We start from the raw sequence: 23,457 nt of genomic DNA on the forward strand, positions 1-23,457 counted from the left end.
TATGACATGTCAGAAGTTTGTCAAACGTTTAGCTACACTTTAACTTGATTTTGTCACGGGAAGAGGTTGAGGGTTATTGGGGGACAAAGGCTCCCCTTCCCCGGTCTAACCGCTTAGATGCCACAGTCGATTATCTCCGATCCCAGTCGTTGCAGATGGCTGTCAGCTGTAAAAAAGAGCTGGCACCCGCCGAATACGGTGTGGACTGCGAAAGACAGCACTATATTGTTGTAATGCACAATTGTGGTACGTCGAATGGCGTTAAAGGGTTGAAGGAGACGTACAAAAAAAAAAAAAAAAAAAGGCCATTTCGAGCATGAAAAATATTATTTTATATGGCGAGATGTGATGGCTTGAAGTTACAAGCACAAAATTAGAAGAAGAGACATTCCGATTTACAATATGTCCCCTTTAGATTCCTGTCAGATGCAGTGTGGTCATGGAAAACATGGTCAAAGCGCTGAATACATTATCATAGCAACTGTAGTAAGACAGCCACAGTGTATAGGAATACATAGCGAAAAAAACCCACAATAGCCACTGTTTGTAGTCCTAACCTGACCGTAATTGATTCGTCTTACCTTGTCTGGATGAGCTTGGATGGAAAGAGCGAGTCTTACAGATAGAACTTTAAACAGAAAAGGCAGCTGATCTTGGAAAACATCTCTGACCTTCGACCCCAGACAATCTGGATGGGCTGCAATCCATTGTCCCAAGGTCCTCTGGTTAACACGGTTGTCTGTGATCAAGGCATCACCTTTGGGGTGAGTTCCCATCCACAACTAATGAAGGCAAATAATAAGATTAGAGTCTGCACAAAAAGAAACACATAATTGGGAGATTTATTAAAACTAGTGCAAGGTGGTGTCAGGGTCCGCTCATTGATCGATGCTCCTTTCATATGGGGCGAAGGATTGCCCATGTATAGGGACGAGCGCTTCTTACTCCGATTGCTAGTCCCCGTACATTTTCATCATGTCGGCAGCGCGTCTCCCTGTTTACACCGGGAGATGCGCTGCCGACAACGATGGTTATTAATACTGCATAAAAGAGCAGATCAGCTGATGAACGGGAACAAGTGTTCATAGAATTGCTCATTTGCCTGATCATTGGCCCGTGTAATAGGGCCTTTACGAATAATGTTGATCCAGGGATATGTCCTAGTGGTAATAGGGGGTAAGAGACATTTTTCCACTCTATGGTAAATCGGTCGTTGAAGGATGAATTTTGGCTTCTTATTTGTAAGCATAAACTAATGGGGACAGTTTCACTAGCCTCTGATGTCCGCTGTCAGAGACCCTAGGGCTAAATTGGTCAGATTTTTTTTAACAGTGTTTTACTGGTTGTGTTACACATTTTCAAATAAAATGAGGTGTCCAGCAGAGCTGAACATGGGGAGTTGGGAGTAATAGCTATTGGCAGGTTCTTCTGCTGACATGGGGTTTACAGAAATCCATGCACATGCTGCACTCAACCCCATTCTGTTGAATGAAACACGTTTTTTTGCAACAAATCTGGCATTTGTGAATATACCCTCATGTGTACAGCATGGTCAGCCTCACTTAGGGTAGATTTTGTGTTTTGTTTTTTTTTTTACAAAAAACTTTCCTAAATAAAAAAAAAACAAAAAAAAAACTTTGCTGTAAATGTGCTGTGATGTCATTTGTAATGAACTGTATGTACATCCTTGTTACATAAATCAGCAGCTATTCTCTAAGCCAGGGGTGGGGAACCTTTTTTCTGCCTAGGGCCATTTGGATATTTATAACATCATTCGCGGGTCATACAACATTATCAACTTAATGATCCTGCTATGTTTGGTCAAACATTTACTTAACTCACCCCTAATGTGGTGGCTGGAACGGCTTCTCTTTGGTGAGGCGTGTGATGTTCGCCGGTATTGATGATGATGTGTCGGGCAGTCTGGAGCGCAGTCGTCTCATTGGTAAGTTTCGAAAATAACTCACAGCAGTAATAGGCCTCATGCACACGACTGGATTTTTTCCCACCCGTAAATACTGGCGTAAATACGGGTCCGGTGTCACACGTATTCCACCCGTTTTGCACCAGTATTTACGAACCCGTGCCCGTAAATATGGGTCCGGTGTCACACGTATTCCACCCGTATTTACGAGCACGTTTTTGGCGGCAAAATAGCACTGCACTAATCGGCAGCCCCTTCTCTCTATCAGTGCAGGATAGAGAGAAGGGACAGCCCTTTCTGTAATAAAAGTTAAAGAAATTCATACTTACCCGGCCGTTGTCTTGGTGACGCGTCCCTCTCTTCACATCCAGCCCGACATCCCTGGATGACGCGGCAGTCCATGTGACCGCTGCAGCCTGTGATTGACCTGTGATTGGCTGCAGCGGTCACATGGCCTGAAACGTCATCCAGGACGTCGGGCCGGATGTCGAGAGGGACGCGTCACCAAGGCAACGGGCGGGGGACCGGACTGGAGGAAGCAGGAAGTTGTCGGTAAGTATGAACGTCTTTTATTTTTATTTTTTACAGGTTTATACTGATCGGTAGTCACTGTCCAGGGTGCTGAAACAGTTACTGCCGATCAGTTAACTCTTTCAGCTCCCTGGACAGTGACTATTTACTGACGTCGCTTAGCAACGCTGCCGTAATGACGGGTGCACACATGTAGCCACCCGTCATTACGAGAGCTCCATAGACTTCTATGGACTGTCCGTGCCGTTATTACGGCCTGAAATAGGACATGTTCTATCTTTTTCAACGGCACGGACACCTTCCCGTGAGAAAACGGGAAGGCACCCGTCGCCAATAGAAGTCTATGAGCCCGTTATTACGGGTCGTGATTACGACCCGTAATAACGGGAGTTTTTACGGTCGTGTGCATGAGGCCTTAAAGGGGTTTTCCCATCAGGGACATTTATGACATTTCCACTGGATATCTCAAATGTCAGATAGATGCGGGTTCCATCTGTGGGACCTGCACCTACCTCTAGAACGAAGCCCCCTAAACTCTGTCCTACCTCTCTGTGTTCCTGCTGATTGCGGACCATGAAGAAGAAAAGAGCGTAGCTTGCTGAGCTGTTTCCGTAACTACTATTCAGTTCTATGCAACACGGTTTCCTTCTTTATGGTCGGAAATCAAAAGCTTCAGCACAACACCAAGACATAGAACAGTGTTTAGGGGGGGCCCGTTCTAGAGATATGTGTGGGTCCCGCATCTATCTGGCATATCCTGTGAATATATCATAAATGTCCTTGATGAAAAAAAAAACCTTTAAAGAGGCTCTGTCACCAGATTTTGCACCCCCTATCTGCTATTGCAGCAGATAGGCGCTGCAATGTAGATTACAGTAACGTTTTTATTTTTAAAAAACGAGCATTTTTGGCCAAGTTATGACCATTTTCGTATTTATGCAAATGAGGCTTGCAAAAGTACAACTGGGCGTGTTGAAAAGTAAAAGTACAACTGGGCGTGTATTATGTGCGTACATCGGGGCGTGTTTACTACTATTACTAGCTGGGCGTTGTGTATAGAAGTGTCATCCACTTCTCTTCACAACGCCCAGCTTCTGGCAGTGCAGCACTGTGACGTCACTCACAGGTCCTGCATCGTGTCGGCACCAGAGGCTACACTTGATTCTGCAGCAGCATCAGCATTTGCAGGTAAGTAGCTACATCGACTTACCTGCAAACGCCGATGCTGCTGCAGAATCATCTGTAGCCTCTGGTGCCGACACGATGCAGGACCTGTGAGTGACGTCACAGTGCTGCACTGCCAGAAGCTGGGCGTTGTGAAGAGAAGTGGATGACACTTCTATACACAACGCCCAGCTAGTAAAAGTAGTAAACACGCCCCGATGTACGCACATAATACACGCCCAGTTGTACTTTTACTTTTCAACACGCCCAGTTGTACTTTTGCGAGCCTCATTTGCATAAATACGAAAATGGTCATAACTTGGCCAAAAATGCTCGTTTTTAAAAAATAAAAACGTTACTGTAATCTACATTGCAGCGCCGATCTGCTGCAATAGCAGATAGGGGGTGCAAAATCTGGTGACAGAGCCTCTTTAAGTTACTTGGACCTCACTTTAAGTAGGGGCGCAGAGGGAGCCAAGTAGGGAACGACACGGCGACAGCCAGATGACAGGACTGGTCCACTCAGGCCACCGCCGCCATACTTGGCTCCGTCCGCCCTGCTCCTAAATGTGAGTGAGTAGGGCGGACAGAGCCAAGGAGGGAATGACACAGTGGAAGCGGCGGTCAGAGTGAGGTTGGAGCGTGCTGTGACAGGAGTGGACCAGTCCAGTCAGTTGACCTCACTGACGTGAAGTCAGATGACTGGACTGTGCCGGCCCGGGTGTGTACCAGTCCGGTCACATGACCTCACGTTACGGACTCAGGTCAGATGACCGGACTGATCCACTCTTGGGCCGGCACACACCAACCTCACTCAAACAGCCGCTGACGGAACCAAGTAGCGAATGACGCGGCGGCAGCGTGGTTTGAGTGAGGGCGGGCCGGACTAAATCATCCCGCGGGCCTTATACGGCATGCAGGCCGGACGTTCCCACCCCTGCTATAAGCAATCTGACCATGACTGCAATATTTCAATCTTAATATTATTATACATGTGACAGATGACTTCTGTCAGTATTCTTAAAAAATGTCTGCGTTACCTCTGCATATGGTTTATTTGGCTCGATTTTCCGCACAGAGTCACCACCAGCCCATAGTTGAGCTACTTCGCTGTCACCTCCGAGCTTGCCCCATGCATAGTCTTGCACCACACATGACAGAAGAAAAACTGCATATGATAGAAAAGGAACTTAGAATGAAGCAAGCCAAATACTTCCTCACAACAATATATTATTTCGGGAGGCCCAATCTCTCCTTTTGCCAAAATTTTTTAAAATGTAAAATGTTTCCACTGTTAGCTATTCAGTTATTTCAATGGATAATTTATTTAAGTCAGCTTTCAAGAGGGTATATCACCAGATTGCACAATACAAACGGTATACATTATTAAATAGATCTGTTAAGGTCAATGCACACGATGCCTATTACGTGCAGTTTTGCCACACGGTTTTGCGCGCGGTATTTTCCTGCACGTAAATTGACCTGCTGTGCAGATTTGAAGATCTGCAGGATGCCAATTTAGCTTGTGTTTCCGCTTGCGAATCTGCCTAGTGCAGAGGAAAATCGCACCAGAACACGCAGAATGAAAACACCGTGATTTACGTATCAAAATGTAAAAAAAACGCACCAAAAAAAATGCACCTTCGGGAGCGTTTTTTCCCTGCAAATTTCTTGCGCTTTCCTGCTGCATATTTTCCCCAGCAAAATACGCAACGTGTGCATGTAGCCTTAGTCCTGAAGTCAAAATGGCTTTATAATCCGCTCTCAAAGTTTTCCTGCCTGATATTAGTGAGCTAATTAGGCCCGGCTTTATAGGAGTGCCTTAGGTTCTCTATATGGCAGTCCTGGGGGCCATTATTAAAGAGTCTCTGTCACTACATTATAAGTGCCCTATCTCCTACATAAGGAGATCGGCGCTGTACTGTAGGTGGAAGCAGAGCTTTTTATTTAGAAAAACAAATCTATTTTTACCACGTTAGGAGCGATTTGGCTATCCGTATTTGTGGACGCACCTCCGTAGTCATCGGCAATTTTGGATTCCCCCATAGACTTCTATAGAGGAGTCCGTGCCGCAATTGCGGACCAAGAACGGACATGCTCCATAATTCCCAGCACAGTTCTGCGGCACGGACACTCATCCGTATCGATACGGAAAGGTACCCGCGTTCAATGAAAGTGAATGGGTCCATTTTTGCAGTTAGCAAAACTGAGGTTTTTTACGGTCATGTGCATGGGGCCTAAGGGGTTAAACCAATAGGCACCAGAACACATATTATTCCCCAAACAATTCGCGGAGACACCGATGAAACAAGATTCCCGCTCACTCTACAGATTATTGGGCTAATACAGTATTGGTTTTGTCCAGTCCATACACCCCAAGTCATGCAAAACCATATTTTACACTCTCGCCAATCAGAGCTTGATTGTTTCCATAACCCCATAACAATTACCAATGAAAAAATAAAACACATCTAATCACCAGGAACAAAAATAGCGAATGATTTATAGTACAGGCAGCCTGAACTCTGTTGGACTACATCTCCCAGTACGCCCTACTCTACTGAACATGGCTATATCATCGCCCTGGAAACGGTTCACTCCCATTTGCCCACCTTGCCCAGTTTCAATGCCCTACCGTCCTCCACTCACCTCTGGGTTCAGCCATCATTCGCTACTTCCACCTCGTTCCAGTTTACACTGCGCAGCCACATCACAGCGCAAAGCATGCCGGGAACTGTAGTCTACATTTAACTATTGACGTTACTGCTAAGAATATTTTCTCTTAGGTCATGTGATCGGGGTTGACGATGAATGGTTTATAATTGGATGACGCTGCCGAGGTTCCCGCTAATAACAGACACACAATTCCAATGATTTTAATTAGCACACAATTTTAATTTGTTAAAACAACCGATCTAGATCATAGCCAGCGAAACCACAGCAACCGCGATCTATCTACAGACTTTCCGCAGCGCCGTGCCTCTCCGTCACGCCGCCACACCTGTTGCAAGTCTTACCTGTCTACTGTTAAGACACGCCCCTCCCGGATATCAGAAAAATATTGTCCCACGTTAACTCCGCCTCTCTGTCATTTGCCACGCCTCTGTAACTTAGGATCGGCTTTAGGACTCCGGCAGTACCAGTCCCGCCTCTTCTTGTAGAATCTCGCTAGATGATTGGCGTGTAGGACGCGTCAATGATGCGGCCACTGCTCGCCTATTGGCTTCCGTGCAGACGTCGCTCAACACCCTGTACTCGGAAACCCCGCCCTGCAGAGACTGCCCCGTCACATCCAGAAGGGTTCCTGTCCAAGGAGGAGTCCCGGCTGGAGGATCCAGCTACACACATTGACCCTCGCGGAAAGAGCCATGGCCGGCTACGACACTAACCCGTTTGCGGACCCAGTGGACGTTAACCCTTTCCAGGTAAGCATGGGTGATTAGAGGACTAGTTCCCTGACGGTACACGGCTATAAGTGGCAAGTCCATAGTGGTAACTTAATACAGCCTATCAGGAAGAGGAGCCTGGGGCTGGGTCGCGGCAGGTGGACGTGGGCGGGGCCTGTCATCTGCCTCGGCTCCTGTAGTGTGATGTGGCGGAGGTGTCATCCGGCGATGGTGTCTGGGTCATCTTGTGTTTCCTCATAACTTCCTGGAAGTGTCTGTGCTGCTTGTAGTGACAGAAAGTTTGTGCTACTTTTGAATTGATTACTTATCAGGAACAAGCTCTATCCAGAAGTTAAAAGATGGCATTTTTAGGGCCTATCTGTGATTAAAATATTACTGAAAGGGGAAATCCAATCAAAATGATCTACTGATATGTCCTAGATACATCAGAGACGATCGCATTGGTGAACTCTGTGATCTCAGACCACCACTGATTTCCAGATGAAAGGGATCAGTTAAGTACTTAAAGGGGTTGTCCTATGATTAACAATCATCACCTATCCACAGGATAAGTGCTAAATGTCTGATCACTGGAATTAGGGTCTTGAACCGCCTTGGCACTGCCTATAGATTAGTGACCGGATGTTTGACATGACCTTTTATTCACCTAAATGCTGTGCAGAATGTGTCTGCTATCAAGTAACAGAAATCTGGGGAGTGCCAAAGGGGTTTGATGATCTCTGTGGAGCCCTTTAATTCTGGAAATCCGTAGTGGTCTTAGATGCTGCCAATCTCCTGTGTATCTGATGTATCAGAAGATCATTCTAACTGGAGTTCCCCTTTAAAGTGGCCATTAATGTCACCTCCAATTGTAATAAATATTGCCTAATCGTTTTTCTTGTTAAATGTCATCAAGTTGTAGTGTTTATACCTTTGATGGCTTCTCCCTAGTAGCAGACTGCATTTTTCTAGCACTGGCTACACGGGAATTGTAATATTACAAGGTGCCCAATGGAATGAAGCTAGAACGGCTCCGACTCATTTAGGGGATACCCCCCCCCCACAACCCCTCTGATGTCTGTATTTCTTAATAGGGCATATGGAACGGGGTTGTTAGTGATGGCAAAGCTGGTAGAGCCCATACATATGGGCGTTTTGTAGGATTTTACGGATCCTTAGTATGGTGTCCATAGCCTGCTATAGCGCACATTTTGTATATCTGTGTGCCTCATATCACCAAATACAGGCAGGATAACCAGTATAATGCAAAATACAGCATCTTTATTAGATATAAAATTGAATGACAAGCCCACGATGCGAGGATGCCCACATGTAAATACTAAAATCCTCCTATAGAAAAAAAATCATGGGTAAATACGGCAAAGTGCAAGTTTCTGAACAATAAATGCAGCAGCCCTATACTGCCAAGTGTTCAATGTCAATCTGATTTTATTCTGCAGCACAGAGGGTTTTTTTTTCCCCATGGATTCTTAATGAATCCTTGAAAAGAAAAATGTAGGCCTTGCATGTCGCATCATGGAGGGATTTGCCCCCTAAAAGCTCTGCTTCTAGAGAAGAGTGGTGTTCATGGAGGCATCGTACGCTGGCACATGAAATGTATATGGGTCTGTGCCTTATTGCCATGTTAAGCAGAAGATCTGAGAAATCCGGAACAGACTTGTGAAAGGATCGCCCTTGCTGTGACATGCTACAACTGTTTAAGGGCCCGGATACACCCGCGTCTGCGTTTCCGTCGTAAGAGCAGAACAGCGAAAATCCCGTTAGCCCTGGTTGTATTACTTGACGGCCACCAATTGTGCCCAACAGAGCCCGATGACTTTAATGGGTTACCCTCAGGTCTTCGCTATGGAGTCCGTAATTTTGCTGGAAGCAATAGCGCATTGTGCTGCTCTATTCTTTCCAGTATTTTTGGCAGAAGGTTTTCTAACGGAGCCTCAGATGTGAACCGGTCCTAACATGGGGCAAAGCAAGAATGAGATTACCGTATATTCTTTGCTTCTATTGTGATGTTCCAGTTGAAGAAACCTTTTTCTTCCATGGATGCTGTTTTTGGATGAATGTTCCAGAATGGTGTAATTATCGGATCTTGTGTCATGTTTATGTCTACAATCCTATACTCAATGTGTACAGCTACTCTTGTATACAGAGGGCAGAGATAAGCGTTTATGAAAAGGAAGCTGTCACTACTTTGTAAAGCTGATAGCTAGGTTTTTCCTTTTTTGTATTATGTCCCTTGTGTGTTACGTTGTTCCAAGAAATACAAGGTTTCATTTTTTTGAATTTTCTGGTGTTCGGGTTTTCAACAACTGATCAGTGACCTTATTCAGACAGGCCTATTGTCCGTGTGTTTAACGGGGTTTTCCAGAGTTATTCCAAAATGTAGCAGGGGTAGGAGGGAAGCATTTAAAAACAAAAAACAAAAGCATTAATCACCTCACAGATCCCTGGCGTTCCAGCGCCGCTGCTCCAGTCCTCCCCACTGTTGTGTATTGACCTATCTGCAGCGATGATCTGCTTGTATACCCACCTGATCGCTGCAGCCATTCACTGGTCTCAGTGGGCATACGGCACAGGATCACTGCAGCTATGTCTATAAACAGTGGCGTGGAGGGCCGGAGTGGCTCGAGGATCTGTGAAGTGAGTAATGGATTTTTTGTTTCTTTTAAATGCATCCCTCCTACCCCTGCTATTTTTTTGGAATAACTCGGAAAACCCCTTTAAAGGCTCATGAACATGGGAGAGCCTGTACATCAGTGCAGGGAGGCCAAACCGCTCCTTAGTACGCAGCCGCATGGGCACCGTGTGCTGCCATTACAGGCTCTGCCGGGTGCTATATGTACAGAGATGTTCTCCAATAGAAGTTTTGCCTCCAGCAAGGCATGGCACAATTTTTTGTTGTTGCATTTTCTTATGAAATCGAAGGTGTACAGAAGAGCGTTCACCTCTATGGGTCAAGGTGGATCCTGCTTAAATAAGTCGGATAAGCTGACGCCCAATACCTATATATTATGTATGTATTACGTTGTGTTCATTTTATGTCAGAATAGATGAATACTAAATAATATATATTGGTGGGAGAAATAGGTTGAACGGAATTGTTGTCATCATCACTTCTAATAGTTGAAATCACGATCACAGATCTTCACATATGCGAAAAACGTAGCTCTTAAAGGCTATATACACCTATGAAAGTTTTTTTTTTTTATTGTTTTTTTTAAATGTTTATCATTGTTTAGTGCAACTTTTATTTAAAAAAAAAATATTACTTTTTGAGATACAGCTGCTTTGTATTCTGTATACAGAGCAGCTGAATCCTGTACCCATCAGGTCTGTGGGAATGATGGGTTCAGTGACAGCGGGTCCTGCATGTATCTGACATGCAGGATCGAGTTGTTACCGATCTCATCTATGTTCATAACTTAGACCCTTTGACGCCGAACCAGTCAGGTCCGACGGGACTGATGGATTTAGGTCATAACGAACAATACAGCTGCTCTGTATACAGAATTTAGAGCAGCTGTTTCTTAATAGTAAAAATAATTTGTAATAAAAACTAATTATAAAGTTGCACCAAACACACTGACTTTTTGAAAAAAATATAGAATCCCTTTCTAAGGCCTCATGCACACGACCATGCCCGTAATTGCTGTCCGCGTGCACGGACGGCTGCAGCACGCGTTTTCGGCCTGTTCTCCCATACAAAGTATGGGAGCACGGCCTGTAAAAAGCAAAAGTTAGGACATGTCCTATCTTTTGCGGTACACTTCTACAGCATGGGCACCTATCCATAGCGATACGGAAAGGTGTCCGTGGCCAATAGAAGCGAATAGGTCCGTAATTGCGGACCGTATTACGGTCCACAATTCTGGAGAATTTTTATGGTCGTGTGCATGGGGTCTTCGGAGTGGTTGTCCCACAAAGAACATTTATCACTTATCCACAGGGTAGGTGATACATTTCTGAACACTGGGGGGCCCACCGATTACTGGAAGAAGGGACTTCAGTCCCCTATTCCTACTCATTACACTGAGGGGGAGTTTAAATGGTATAACAGTCACGCATTTGTACTGCCGCTCCATACAATGTCTATGGGGCTGATGTTAAGGGTATGTGCACACGATAACTGCAATTACGTCTGAAATTACGGAGCTAGTTTCAGGAGAAAACCGCTCCTGAATTTCAGATGTAATTGCATGTACTCGCGTTTTGCGGGGTGTCTTTTACGGACGTAATTTGGAGCTGTTCTTCATTGGAGTCAATGGACAAACGGCTCCAATTACGTCCCAAGAAATGTCCTGCACTTCTTTTGACGAGGCTGTATTTTTACGCGCCGTCTTTTGACAGCGACACGTAAAATGACAGGTCGTCGGCACAGTACATCGTAAAGCCCATGAAAGTAATGGCCAGATGTTTTCTGACGTATTGGAGCCGTTTTTTCAGACGTAATTCGAGGCGTAAAACGCCTCCATTACGTCTGAAAATAGGTCGTGTGAACCCAGCCAAACACAGCGGTCATGTTGCTACATGTAAACAACTTGTTTTTTTTTTTCCTCAAGACTAGATATCGCCAAGGCGTATGAGGGTGTGTTCACACGCTGATACAAAAACGTTTCAAAATACGGAGCAGCTCCTGATTTTCAGACGTTTTTTAAGCCACTCGCGTTTTCCGCCGCGTTTTTGATGGCCGTTTTTGGAGCTTTTTTCAATAGTCTATGAAAAACACCTCCCAAAACGTCCCAAGAAGTGTCCTGCACTTATTTTTTGCGGCCGTTTTTTTTACGCTGCCGTTTTGAAAAACGGGCGTAAAAAAAAACGCAGCGAAAAGCGATCTGTCTGCTTCTAATTTTTCGGGCATTTACGGCCGTGTGAACATACCCTAAAGGCTCCCACAATCCTTTTGGGTAGGAAAAAGTTTGCTGACACTGAACATAGACTGAAGAACCCGAGTCAGAGGAACCAAGTGGGATCATGTGTTGGCTACTTTTGGATTCATGGATTAATTCAATTTTCATTGGCTGAGAGGCCGAATTTTCATACAATTCCTACAGTCTTTTATTAGGGCATAAAATAATATGAAATGAAAGGGTCTGTCTGGTGGCAGAAAATATATATTTATAGACTTTTTTCAAAATTTTTTTTTAGGGTGCTTGGCTATTAATGTAGCCATGCTCCATCACTGTCATGTGCCTGGGCCACAGCCCTTCATTATGATTCGCGGCGTCTGCTAACCAACGCTTATTTAGTAAACTTGCAGGAATGCATAATGTAGCTGCACCCAATCCCGTGACACACAGCATGCAGTTTATATATTGAGATAAGAGGGAGAAGTTTTAGAGAATGTGTGTAATCTTATTAGAATTTGTCCTATTCTATTCTGGTGGCTTTTCACGGTTGGAGTAGAAGTCACATGGACGAAAAATGAAGATATTTATTATGAATCTCCTCTTACGTCTGTTCTTGGAATGGTTTTAATAAGAGCCTACATATACATATATATCCCCATTACAACGCTGTGGTATACATTGGCACTTCATAAATACTGGCATATAATGATGGTCTTTTGCATTTAGTACACCATCTATATGTTGATCATTCTATCTTTTTATACATAGGAAACTCAAATTTCATACATCGAAGTAATAGATGTTCCCATTCAGACAAGCTGACCGTTTTCACTTAGTCGGGATGGTACTTGGGCTACAGGATAGCTTGGCCTGACTACTGCGGCTTGTTACCATGATTCCTTTTGACACATAGAGATGTAGGGTTCGTTTATTGAAAGGGCTTGCTATGGTAGGTACCCCCTCTATAATGAACCTCACTGTTTCCAGAAGTGTGTGAAGGGCGCAGTGCTCCCCATGTTCTTAGAAGAAGTGCAGCTTTTGCTAGGAAGCCGGGAGTACTAGTATGGGACATACCAGGTCCTTCGAATCTTCATATTCTTATTGGATCATAAGTGAAGTTTGGGTATTGACAAATATGTCACTATCTTCTTGTCTTTACCTGTGGACATATCTATTTTTACTGACATAATGAGCATTTCTGCAGTAACTTAGGCTGTGTTCACATGTCATTCTTGATCCATGTTCCATCACATGTCATATATTGCCTGGTGCACAGGACTGCGTTTGCCGACCTATACTATCTGCAATTGTGGATAGTATAAAACACATGCTAACCTAATGGGCCAGTGCACACGACTGTCGTTTCTATGGTCCATGCATTGCCCGGACCGCAAAAACAAATAAGACATGTCATACGGTCCACAATTGCGGATCAGGCTCATTGAAATCAATGCACACCTTGTGTATGCACGGTCCGTGATTTGCGGACGGCCCACGGATGACACTCTGCTGCCTGTCCGTGTCCACAGACATGTGCGTGAGGCCTTATAGGGTTAATCTTCCTTAGAAGCGTTGCTTCTAGGGGAGAATACAGGCAGTACTGATGCACCATATATCCGTGCGTGGAGCATACGGCTCCGTAATAAGTCACTATATTCATATATACTCATCTGTATGCTGTCGGATAAGAAAAACTCTTTGCACAACCTACCAATTATATATATATATATATATATCTATCTCTCTCTCTTTGAATTCACTCATCACAGATTTTACCTTTTGCAAAGCAAAAGGGTGAGATCCGCATCAAATCTAAGAGATGTAAAGTCAGCCCAACAGACTGTTTAAAGGAAAACTCTAAAGGTATGTTCACACGCTAAAGTAAAAACGGCTGTAAAATACAGAGCTGTTTTCAAGGGAAAACCGCCTCTGATTTTCAGCCAGTTTTTCTATTGGCACAATGAAAAACGGCTCCAAAAACGGCTGAGGAAGTGACATGCACTTCTTTTTATGGGGCGTTTTTTTTTATGTGCCGTTTCAAAAGGCTTTGTAAAAAAAGTCCAGTCTGAACGAAACGCCGTTTTTCCCATTAAAATCAATAGGCAGGTGTATGGAGGCGTTCAGCTTCCGGTTTTTCAAGGCCTTTACACTTCGAAAAACGCCTGAAAATGTTGCGTGTGAATATACCCTTACAGTCGTCTGAAAACACCTTCTTTGGGAGATTTTTATTATCTCCCTTCCTTCCTGGGTTGGGAATAAATCTAAATGTATATAATAAAATGTCATCATATGACCAAAATAAAGCTTCTGACAGTCATTCAAGCCAGGTATATAATTCATCTGTATAGACATTTTCAGGTTATTCCACTTTTAACTATTCTCTCCTCTTCATCCAGGCCTCCTTCACACTCAGAAAATGTCTTGCGTTTTTTGGGAGAACTGGACGAGGCGGCACGTTGCTGCAACTCGTTCTGCTTACACCTCTTTTTGGTGTTTTCTTGCGTTTTAAGCTGCATGAAAAAATGCTAGCGTTATTAAAATGAAACGCGCATTTTTCATTTGGTATCATTTTGTACAAGCTTTTTTGAAGTCCTATAGAGAAACCTATGGGAAAAACACCTGAAAAAAACGCCATACCCAGAGCATGCTTCGTTTAGGAAAAAATGCCACTGACCACAAATTTGCCTCAAAAACGCCACGAACCAAAACACAGTTGTGTGTCGTGCATTTCATATTTTGCTATAGTCTTTTAATGTAACATCTGGCTGCAGTAAAAAAAAAAAAATAGCACCACAAAACGCTGACAAAAACACTGCGTGTGAATTCAGCCTTAAAGGGATTTTCCCATCAGAGACGTTAATGACTTAACCACAGTATATGGCCATTAAGAAGAAGGCAGAGTAGCTCGCTGAGCTACGCTGTTTCCGTAACTCCCATAGTAGTGTATGACTGTTAAGGGAACAAGGCAGCATGCGTGCTAAGCGGTTTCTGTAATTACCATTGAGTTCTATGGGACTTACAGAAACTTCGTAGCTCAGCGAGCTATACTGTTTACATAATTCATGGTCGGAAATCACACGCTTCAGCCCCAACACAGAGCAGTAGAATGGGGTTTGGGGGGCTCCGTTCTAGAGATAGGTGCAGATCCCATAGGTAGGATCCGCATCTATATGACATTTATGACATCCTGTGGATATGTCATAAATGTCTCTGATGGGAAAACTCCTTTAAAGTTCTTTTGTGAGACAACCACTTTTTTAAAAAGAAGTTGGCGTTTGGTTTCTCTTGCCCCAGAGATTAGCTGTTATCGCCGGGAAAGACTCTGCCAGCCATACATTTGTGTGTAGCATTACATGCCGGCAAAATGAGCCTCATAGAGCGGGGTTATGATGTACTGGGGTTGTGATGGAGAGAGCCCATTTAAGCGACGTGATTGCACATATGAGGGTATGTTCACACACACTAATTACGGACGTAAATCGAGCGTATTAACCCCCGAATTACGTCCGAAATTACAGCTTGAATGCGTTGACAAACATCTGCCCATTGAAAGCAATGGGCTGACGTTTGTCTGTTCACACGAGGCGTATATTTACGCGCCGCTGTCAAAAGACGGCGCGTAAATAGACGCCCGCGTCAAAGAAGTGACCTGTCACTTCTTGGGGCGTAATTGGAGCCGTTATTCATTGACTCCAATGAAAAGCAGCGCCAATTACGTCCGTAATGAACGCGCCGTTCAAGCGCCTGCACATGCCGTTACGGCTGAAATTACGGGGATGTTTTCTCCTGAAAACATCCCCGTAATTTCAGCCGTTACGGACGCTGCCGTGTGAACATACCCTAAGAGTGAAAGGAGCACTAAACTTAGAGACCCTTGTAAGAGTTCAGCTCATAAAAACAAAAAAATCTTGGCTTAGTGTCCTTTTGAAGTTCACAGGCCCTCAGACTTTCTGTTGCACAAATGCCTGCACAGGAAAAACTTGTTCAGAAACTGAAGTCACACCCAGCCCTGCCGAGAACAACTTGCCCACTCATCGAATGCAGAAACAGTTGCAATAAAAAGTAAGTGATCCTTTTGGAATTACCTGGATTTCTGAATTGATTACTAATAAAATGTGGTCTGATTGTTATCAAGGACTTCGTTCACATCTGCATCGGGACTCTGTTCATGGGTTCTGCCTGAGCTTTCTGTCAGGGGAACCCTTAAAGAGGCTCTGTCACCAGATTTTGCAACCCCTATCTGCTATTGCAGCAGATAGGCGCTGCAATGTAGATTACAGTAACGTTTTTATTTTTAAAAAACGAGCATTTTTGGCCAAGTTATGACCATTTTTGTAGTTATGCAAATGAGGCTTGCAAAAGTCCAAGTGGGCGTGTATAAAAGTACAAGTCCAAGTGGGTGTGTATTATGATCGACTTACCTGCAAACGCTGATGCTGCTGCAGAATCAACTGTAGCCTCTGGTGCCGATGTGGCCGTCACGATGCAGGACCTGTGAGTGACGTCACAGATCTGCACTGTCAGAAGCTGGGAGTTCTGAAGAGAAGAGGATGTTACTTCTCTTCAGAGCGCCCAGCTAGTGAAAGTATTAAAAACGCCCCGATGTACGCACATAATACACACCCACTTGGACTTTTACTTTTAAACACACCCACTTGGACTTTTGCAAGCCTCATTTGCATAACTACAAAAATGGTCATAACTTGGCCAAAAATGCTCGTTTTTTTAAAATAAAAACGTTACTGTAATCTACATTGCAGCGCCTATCTGCTGCAATAGCAGATAGGGGTTGCAAAATCTGGTGACAGAGCCTCTTTAAGCGGAGACCTGACTGAAACAAACCGAAACCTATGGTTTCAGTCAGGGCTCCGTTCGTGGGTTTCCTTGACTGAAAACTCAGACAGAACCCATGAATGGAGCCCTGACACAGATGTGATCAAAACCAAAGTCACAACTGAATGCAAACACAATCTAAACAAACTAAAACCACACAAACAGCTAGGCCTCGTGTGCACATCTGTCGGCCGCTGTACGGCTGCTAATGACTGATCCGTGAAACACGGACCGCAAACGGAAACCGAAACGTTGTTTCACGGACCAAATCAATGAAAAGGCAGAGACTGTTCTATCAAAAACGTACAAGAGTAGGACCTGTCCTATTTTTACAGAATAGCAGCACGGTTCCGTTAAAACAGAAACGTGCATGGCCCCATTGAAATGAATGTGTTGGGGTGCTATCCGTTAAAAAAACGGATAGCAACCTGAAGAAGAAAAACTGAAGTGGGCATGTGGCCTTCTACTGTTCATGTCTTTTATTGAGCACATCCACAGTGCATGGAGAAAAACGTGGACCCCTGAATTTAACAACCTGTAACCCCTTTGGCAGTAATCACCTCTACCACTCGTTTCCTGGAGCTGAAAATAGGATTGGACCATTCCTTCCCGCAATTCTGTTTCAGATCCTCAATATTTCTGAGATTCTTTGCGTGCACAGCCCTCTTCAGGTCATGCCAGAGAATCTCTAATGGGTTAAGGTCAAGACTTTGACTTGGCCATTCCAGAACACAAATCTTCTTTTCCAACCATTCTATAGTTGATTTACTTGTGGGCTTTGGGTCATTGTTTTGTTGCATTACCCAATATCTCTTCAGCTTGAGATCATGGACTGCTGCCCTTGTATTCTCCATAAAAAAAAGTTTTGCTACGCCTTTGAATTCATTGTTCCACCAATGATGGTAAGGTCTCCTGCACACACACAATTTTTCTGGCGTTTTAAACTTCATCAAAAAACGCTTATAAAAATGCTAGCAGTTTTCAAATGAAACATGCATTTTTGTGGCGTTTTTAATTTGGTGTGATCTTGTACATGCTTTCTTGTTTCTTGAGGTCCTATAGAGGAGCCTAAGGAAAACGCCTGAAAAAAAAGTCACACCCAGATCATGCTGCGTTTTGGGGAAAAACCCCCTCTGACCACAAAATTGGCTCAAACACCACAACCCAAAATGCAGTTGTGCATTGTATATTTTACAATAGACTTTAATTACAACTCCACGAAAAATGCACAAACACAGCAATTTTGCATCCAGGTCCTGAGGCATCAAAGCCGCTTTAAACCATGGTGCTCCCTCCATCATGCCCCACACTTGGGATAAGGTTTTGGTGTTGGAGTGCAGAGATCTTTTTCCTCCTAACATAGCGTTGTGCATTTGTGCTTGGAAGTTCCACTTTTATCTCATCTGTCCATAGAACATTTTCCCAGAAGCATTATGGAACATCCAGGTGGTCTCGGGCAAACTTGCGATGGGCCGCTGTGGTTTTTTATCTTTGTCTTTTTTTGTTTGTTTATTTTTACAGTAGCGGCTTCCTTCGTGGTGTCTTTTCATGAACACCGTTCGTTCTTATTCAATGTTTTTCCAATAGACTCTTGAAAATAGGTTTTTGCAGTTTGTAGTCTTCAGTAGGTCTTTTGCTGTTACCTTTGGGTATTTCTCACCCCTTTCAGGATCGCCCGCTGAGCTCTTGGAGAGATCTTAACTGAATTCTTATTCCTACAAAGAGTAGCAACAGTGCTGAATTTTCTTCATTCGTATGGAAATTTGTCTAACCGTGGATTGATGTACACCTTTAGTAATTATTTTGTAGGCTTTTCCAGCTTCATGCTTCTCTAAAACTCATCTTCTGGAAGTTGCTTGCATTAATGATTGGATCACACTAATCAATCTTTCTTGAGAAGAACAGATTTGGCAGTAACCAGGTTTTGGTGTGCTTATTTAATGGGCAAAGCACCTATGAAACCCACACTTAAGGCCCTTTTACACGGGCCAATTATCTGGCAAACGCTCGTTTATAGAAAGCTCGTTGCCGATTGCCCTGGGAAAACAGGACAACGATTAGCAGATGAACGAGCAAACACTTGTTCATCAGCTGATTGTATAGTTTTAAAAATTAAAAAAATTATCGTTGTCGGCAGCACATCTCCCACATGATGATAATGTATGGGGCACGAGTGATCGGAGTAACGAGCACTTGTTCCAATGGATAGATCCTTGTGGAAGAAGCAAACAAGCGCCGATCAATGAGCTGTCTCGTTGATCGGTGCTTGTTTACGTGGCCCAGGACGGGCCGTGTAAGAGGACCATTCACAGTCTAATTTTTTTAATTGAAACACCTGTAGGTCAATTAACGCTTGGAGAAGTCATTAACACAGAGGCTTCCTGCACTGTGGATGTTTACTCAATGTGCTCTATAAAAGACATGGACAGTACAATTGTTTGTGTTTTATTAGTTTAGTTAGATTGTGTTTGTCTAGAATTGTGACTTAGGAATTATCTCGATTTCTGCATTTATTATGAATAAAATTTGGTCTGACTTATCTAAGGTTCACTTAGGCTGGGTCCACACGGAGTGTTTTGACAAATTTTTTGGCGCGCCGCAAAACTCGCAAAAAGCGGCTGAAAATGCAGTCTCCGCGTCAGGCAAGTGTACAGAGGAGGGAAAGGGGTGCTGTTAGAGTGAGATGCAGGACACTTCCAGGTCCGGAGGACTCTTTGTGCCTTATTAGCCTAAGACTTGGGGCTTATTTAGACGAACGTGATATACGTCCGTGCAACGCGCGTAGTTTTCACGCACCTCGCACGGACCTATGTTAGTTTATGGGGCCGTGCAGACTGTCCGTGAGATTCACGCAGCGTGTGTCCGCTGCGTAAAACTCACAACATGTCCTATATTTGTGCGTTCTTCGCATCACGCACCCATTTACGTCAATGGGTGCGTGAAAATCACACGCAGCACACGGAAGCACTTCCGTGTGACGCGCGTGATTCGCGCAACAGCAGTAAAAAGTATGAATGAAAACAGAAAAGTACCACATGCTTTTCTGTTTACAAACAGTGTCATAATGATGGCGGCTGCGCAAAACGTACACGCTCGTGTAAATCCAGCCTTACAGATGAGTAAATGTGGTTTTTGAACGTTTAGAAAGAAACCATATATGTAATATAGGTACCTTGACACTGTTTTTCTCAAACTGACCAGCGGTATAAGGCTGGGTTCACACACCCTATTTACGGACGTAATTCTGGCGTTTTAACATCGAATTACGTCCGAAAATACGGCTCCAATGCGCCGGCAAACATCTGCCCATTCATTTGAATGGGCTTTACGATGTTCTGTGCCGACGGTAATTTTTTTTTTACGCGCCGCTGTCAAAAGACGGCGCGTAAAAAAGACGCCCACGTCAAAGAAGTGCCTGTCACTTCTTGAGACGTAATTGGAGCAGTTTTCCATTGACTCCATAGAAAAACAGCTCCAATTACGTCCGTAATGGACGCTGCGAAAAACGCCTGCACTTGCCTTTACGTCTGAAATTCCGGAGCTGTTTTCCCCTGAAAACAGCTCCGTGATTTCAGGCGTATCGGACGTGTGAACATACCCTAAGCGGTTTGGGGAGGAAAAAAAAACTGGAGACAGACTCCCTTTAAAGGGCTTTTTTAGCCTCAAGCATTTTTCACCTATCCACTGGATAGATGAAAAATTCTAGATTGATGGGGGTACGACCGCTAGGACCCGTATCGATCGCCAGAATTAAAGACCCCAGTGGGTAGGTGAAAAATTGCTGGAGGCTGGAATACCTTCTTAAGTGCTATTTATTTAGGATCCAATGGCTTACTATCAGCATGTGTAGTATGATAAATGTATTGTTTCTGAGAGAATAGACATATGTGTACACTGCACGCATGCAGTAAACAAGTATGTGGCTCGAATCCTTGATGTCCCTAGGATGTAATGGATATTTGACATTGGTTCTCAAACTCCCATATCACATCCCTGCTGGCATTGAATAGCCCTTTACTAGATCAAATTTCATGTTGCTGACACTTTATTTTTTCTAAATGAATTTTAGCATAGGACAAAATCTTACAGCTGTAAACCCATTAACATTTTAAGGCCCTGTTCACACAGAGCTTTTTGCAGGCAGAAAAAATCTGCCTCCAAATTCCTTCAGGAATTTTGAAGCAGATTTGACCTGCCTGCGTGTTTTTTTTTTTTGCTGCGGTTTTCATGCCATTTTTCGCACCGCAGGCAAAAAATGCTCGGAAACGAGAGCCACAGTTATTTTTTCTGTCAGGGGCATAAGCAAGAAACGACATGCCGCGTTTTTTCCTGCGAGCATATAAAAGCCTACCGGGGGGGGGGGGGGGGGGGAATGCTTCTGCCTCCCATTGAAATCAATGGGGGGGGGGGGGGTTTAGCACTGAATCCGACGTGGTTTCTTCATCAAAATCGGTGCTCAAAGACTCCCTGGGCCTAAAAGTGCTGGTATTTTTATTTTCCAGAGCGTTCTATTTAGTTTATTTCTATATAGAGGTAGATATAGGGTGTGCATCCCTGTTGTGAAAATGTTATACCCTGAGCCTAAAGTCCCTATTACATCTGCCAATTTTGGGAAAAAAAACAGACATGCACGGAAGACATCTGTGTGCTGTCCGTTTTTTACCGATCAGTTGCTAAGAAATGCAGAGAAAAAAAGAAAAGTGAAACCACAAAGTGTTCGCAAAGGAGAAAAATATAGATGACACGCAGAAGCAAAGCGGGCATTCATATGCATAAAAAACTGTCGTGAATTGCACATGCTTGTGTAAATAAAGCCTTAGGCTTCATGCCCACTTCAGTCTTTTCCTTCAGGGTGCTAGCCGTTTTTCTGACGGCTAGCACCCTGACCTATTTGTTTCAATGGGGCCATGCACACTTCAGTTTTTTTGACGGTCCCGTTGCTCCGTTCCGATAAAAGTAGAGCATGTCCTACTTTGGTCCGAGATTCCGTGACCGTGAGGCCCATGCAAGTCAATGGGGCCGTCAACACGGAAGGCATCCGGTGCCGTCAGTGTGTGACGGAGCCGTTGCCTAGCAACAGCCGGCCGGGTAGAAGTACATTAGAGATATTACACTAATCGGCAGCCACTTCTCTCTATCCAGCACTGATAGAGAGAAGAGGCTTCTGATAAAAATAAAAAGCAGTTCATACATACCCCGGTCGTTGTCTTGGTGACGAGTCCCTCTTCTTCCTCCAGTCTGACCTTCCTGTATGACGCGGCAGTCCATGTGGCCGCTGCAGCCTGTGATTGGCTGCAGCATCAGTCACATGGGATGAAGAGTCATCCCAGGAGGCCGGACAGGAGGAAAAAGCAGGGAGTTATGGGTAAGTATGAACTGATTTTTTTTTAAATTTCATTAGAATTGTATTTTGCGAGCGCCGAGCATGGTCATTCTTCAGCGCTAGTTACTGTCCAGAGTGCTGAAAGAGTTACCGCCGATCAGTGCAGACAATTAACTCTTTCAGCACCCTGTACAGTGACTAGCGCTGATCAACTATGCTCTTTCAGCACCCTGGACAGTACCATGCTCGTGCACACGGGAGTGCACACGGACTACAAAACGGGCAAACGGAACCGTCAAAAACGGCTGATAAAACGGTGAAGGAAGTGTGCATGAGGCTTCAGGCTGCGTTTACACTGAAAGCATATGTTCTATTTACCTTGGCAATGGTGAGTTCTGCATGCAGAGATATCTTAACCGAATGGAAAGGGCAGAAATGTTTGCATCCTCGTACAATAAATCTGTGCTGTGCAGCATTGCCTCCTGATCCAGAAATACTGCAGAGCGCTCTCGTTAGCCCAGAGTGTACAGATTGACCAGAGCCCTCTTCCCATCTCTCTAATGAAACACTTGGTTGAGAAGCAATGCCTCAGCAGAATTACAGCCGCTTATTACTTTACAGTTCCATATCGGCTGCTAAATATTTACTTGTCACACTTTGGCAGGAGATTTTTCACCAGTCTACTAAGGCTCACAGCTGTTCTTTTTTTTCAGACATGGGGCATTTCCCATAGCCGCTGATTTATTTTATTTGTATAGCCATTTTGGAGTAGGGGTAAAGTAATGTTTGTAGTTTTATTCCATAGCATTTATTTTGCAGCTCCTATGGCTTGTAAGAGTAATGGATAGGAGAAGTTCCTGTACACTTTCCTATAGAGCTCCCACTTATACAGTATTTTATGCAGGATCTAGAAGATTGTAATACCACCTGCTAGATTTTATCATCGCGTACCCAGGTTTTGTGTAATCCTTGCTTGTAATGGAGACCTCTATGGTACCAACATCTCAGCAGGACAATGCTTCGACCTTTCTTCCATGCCCCTTCAGCACTATTCATTTTTTATTCTGTGGAACCCATTTTCTTTCACATCCTAGGGCCTTCTCGCTGGTGCCCCATATGGTACTGTATTACAAGGAGAGTCTCCCATGGAAGGTAAAATATTTCTAATATGGTGTTCGATGGAGCATGCTGCAATTTTTTTTTTTCATAGCTAATCTGACAGAAAAAAAACGTTAGCATACCTCCGTATGAAATCGGAGGCATACAGAGATGTAAAGTAGGGCCCAATAGACGTCTGGAAGCTGTTTTACACCTCTGTAAAACTTGGCCCATTCTACAGAAACGTAATACGCCAATATACATGAGGACTTACGCCATGTGCACATTCAGCTGATTACTTCCGCTGACGGTGGATGAAATCCGCAACCAATC

The 23,457-nt window shown here is 44.1% G+C and overlaps 2 protein-coding genes across 3 annotated transcripts in view; one reads left to right on the top strand and one right to left on the bottom strand.

The window, feature by feature from the left end:
- MPI (mannose phosphate isomerase) overlaps positions 1–6,782 on the bottom strand; it is a 29,240-nt gene extending 22,458 nt beyond the window's left edge. Inside the window, exons 1-3 of one of the 2 annotated variants that reach the window (XM_075857800.1) lie at positions 6,637–6,782; positions 4,660–4,787; positions 582–782 (exon numbers count right to left, since the gene is read on the bottom strand). In XM_075857800.1, coding sequence (XP_075713915.1) covers positions 582–776 — 195 coding nt within the window. In that variant the 5' untranslated portion in view covers positions 777–782; positions 4,660–4,787; positions 6,637–6,782. Of the gene's footprint in view, positions 1–581; positions 783–4,659; positions 4,788–6,268; positions 6,427–6,636 lie in introns of those variants that run through there. The other variant, XM_075857799.1, reaches the window with a different exon arrangement.
- Positions 6,783–6,850: 68 nt separating this feature from the next.
- The window catches only part of SCAMP2 (secretory carrier membrane protein 2), a 43,646-nt gene continuing 27,039 nt past the window's right edge, over positions 6,851–23,457 (top strand). Inside the window, exon 1 of the mRNA XM_075857801.1 lies at positions 6,851–7,044. Within this exon, the coding sequence (XP_075713916.1) occupies positions 6,988–7,044 (57 nt within the window). The 5' untranslated portion in view covers positions 6,851–6,987. The remainder of the gene's footprint in view (positions 7,045–23,457) is intronic.

Source organism: Rhinoderma darwinii, chromosome 3 (genome assembly GCF_050947455.1).
Source record: "Rhinoderma darwinii isolate aRhiDar2 chromosome 3, aRhiDar2.hap1, whole genome shotgun sequence".
NCBI lineage: Eukaryota > Metazoa > Chordata > Amphibia > Anura > Rhinodermatidae > Rhinoderma > Rhinoderma darwinii.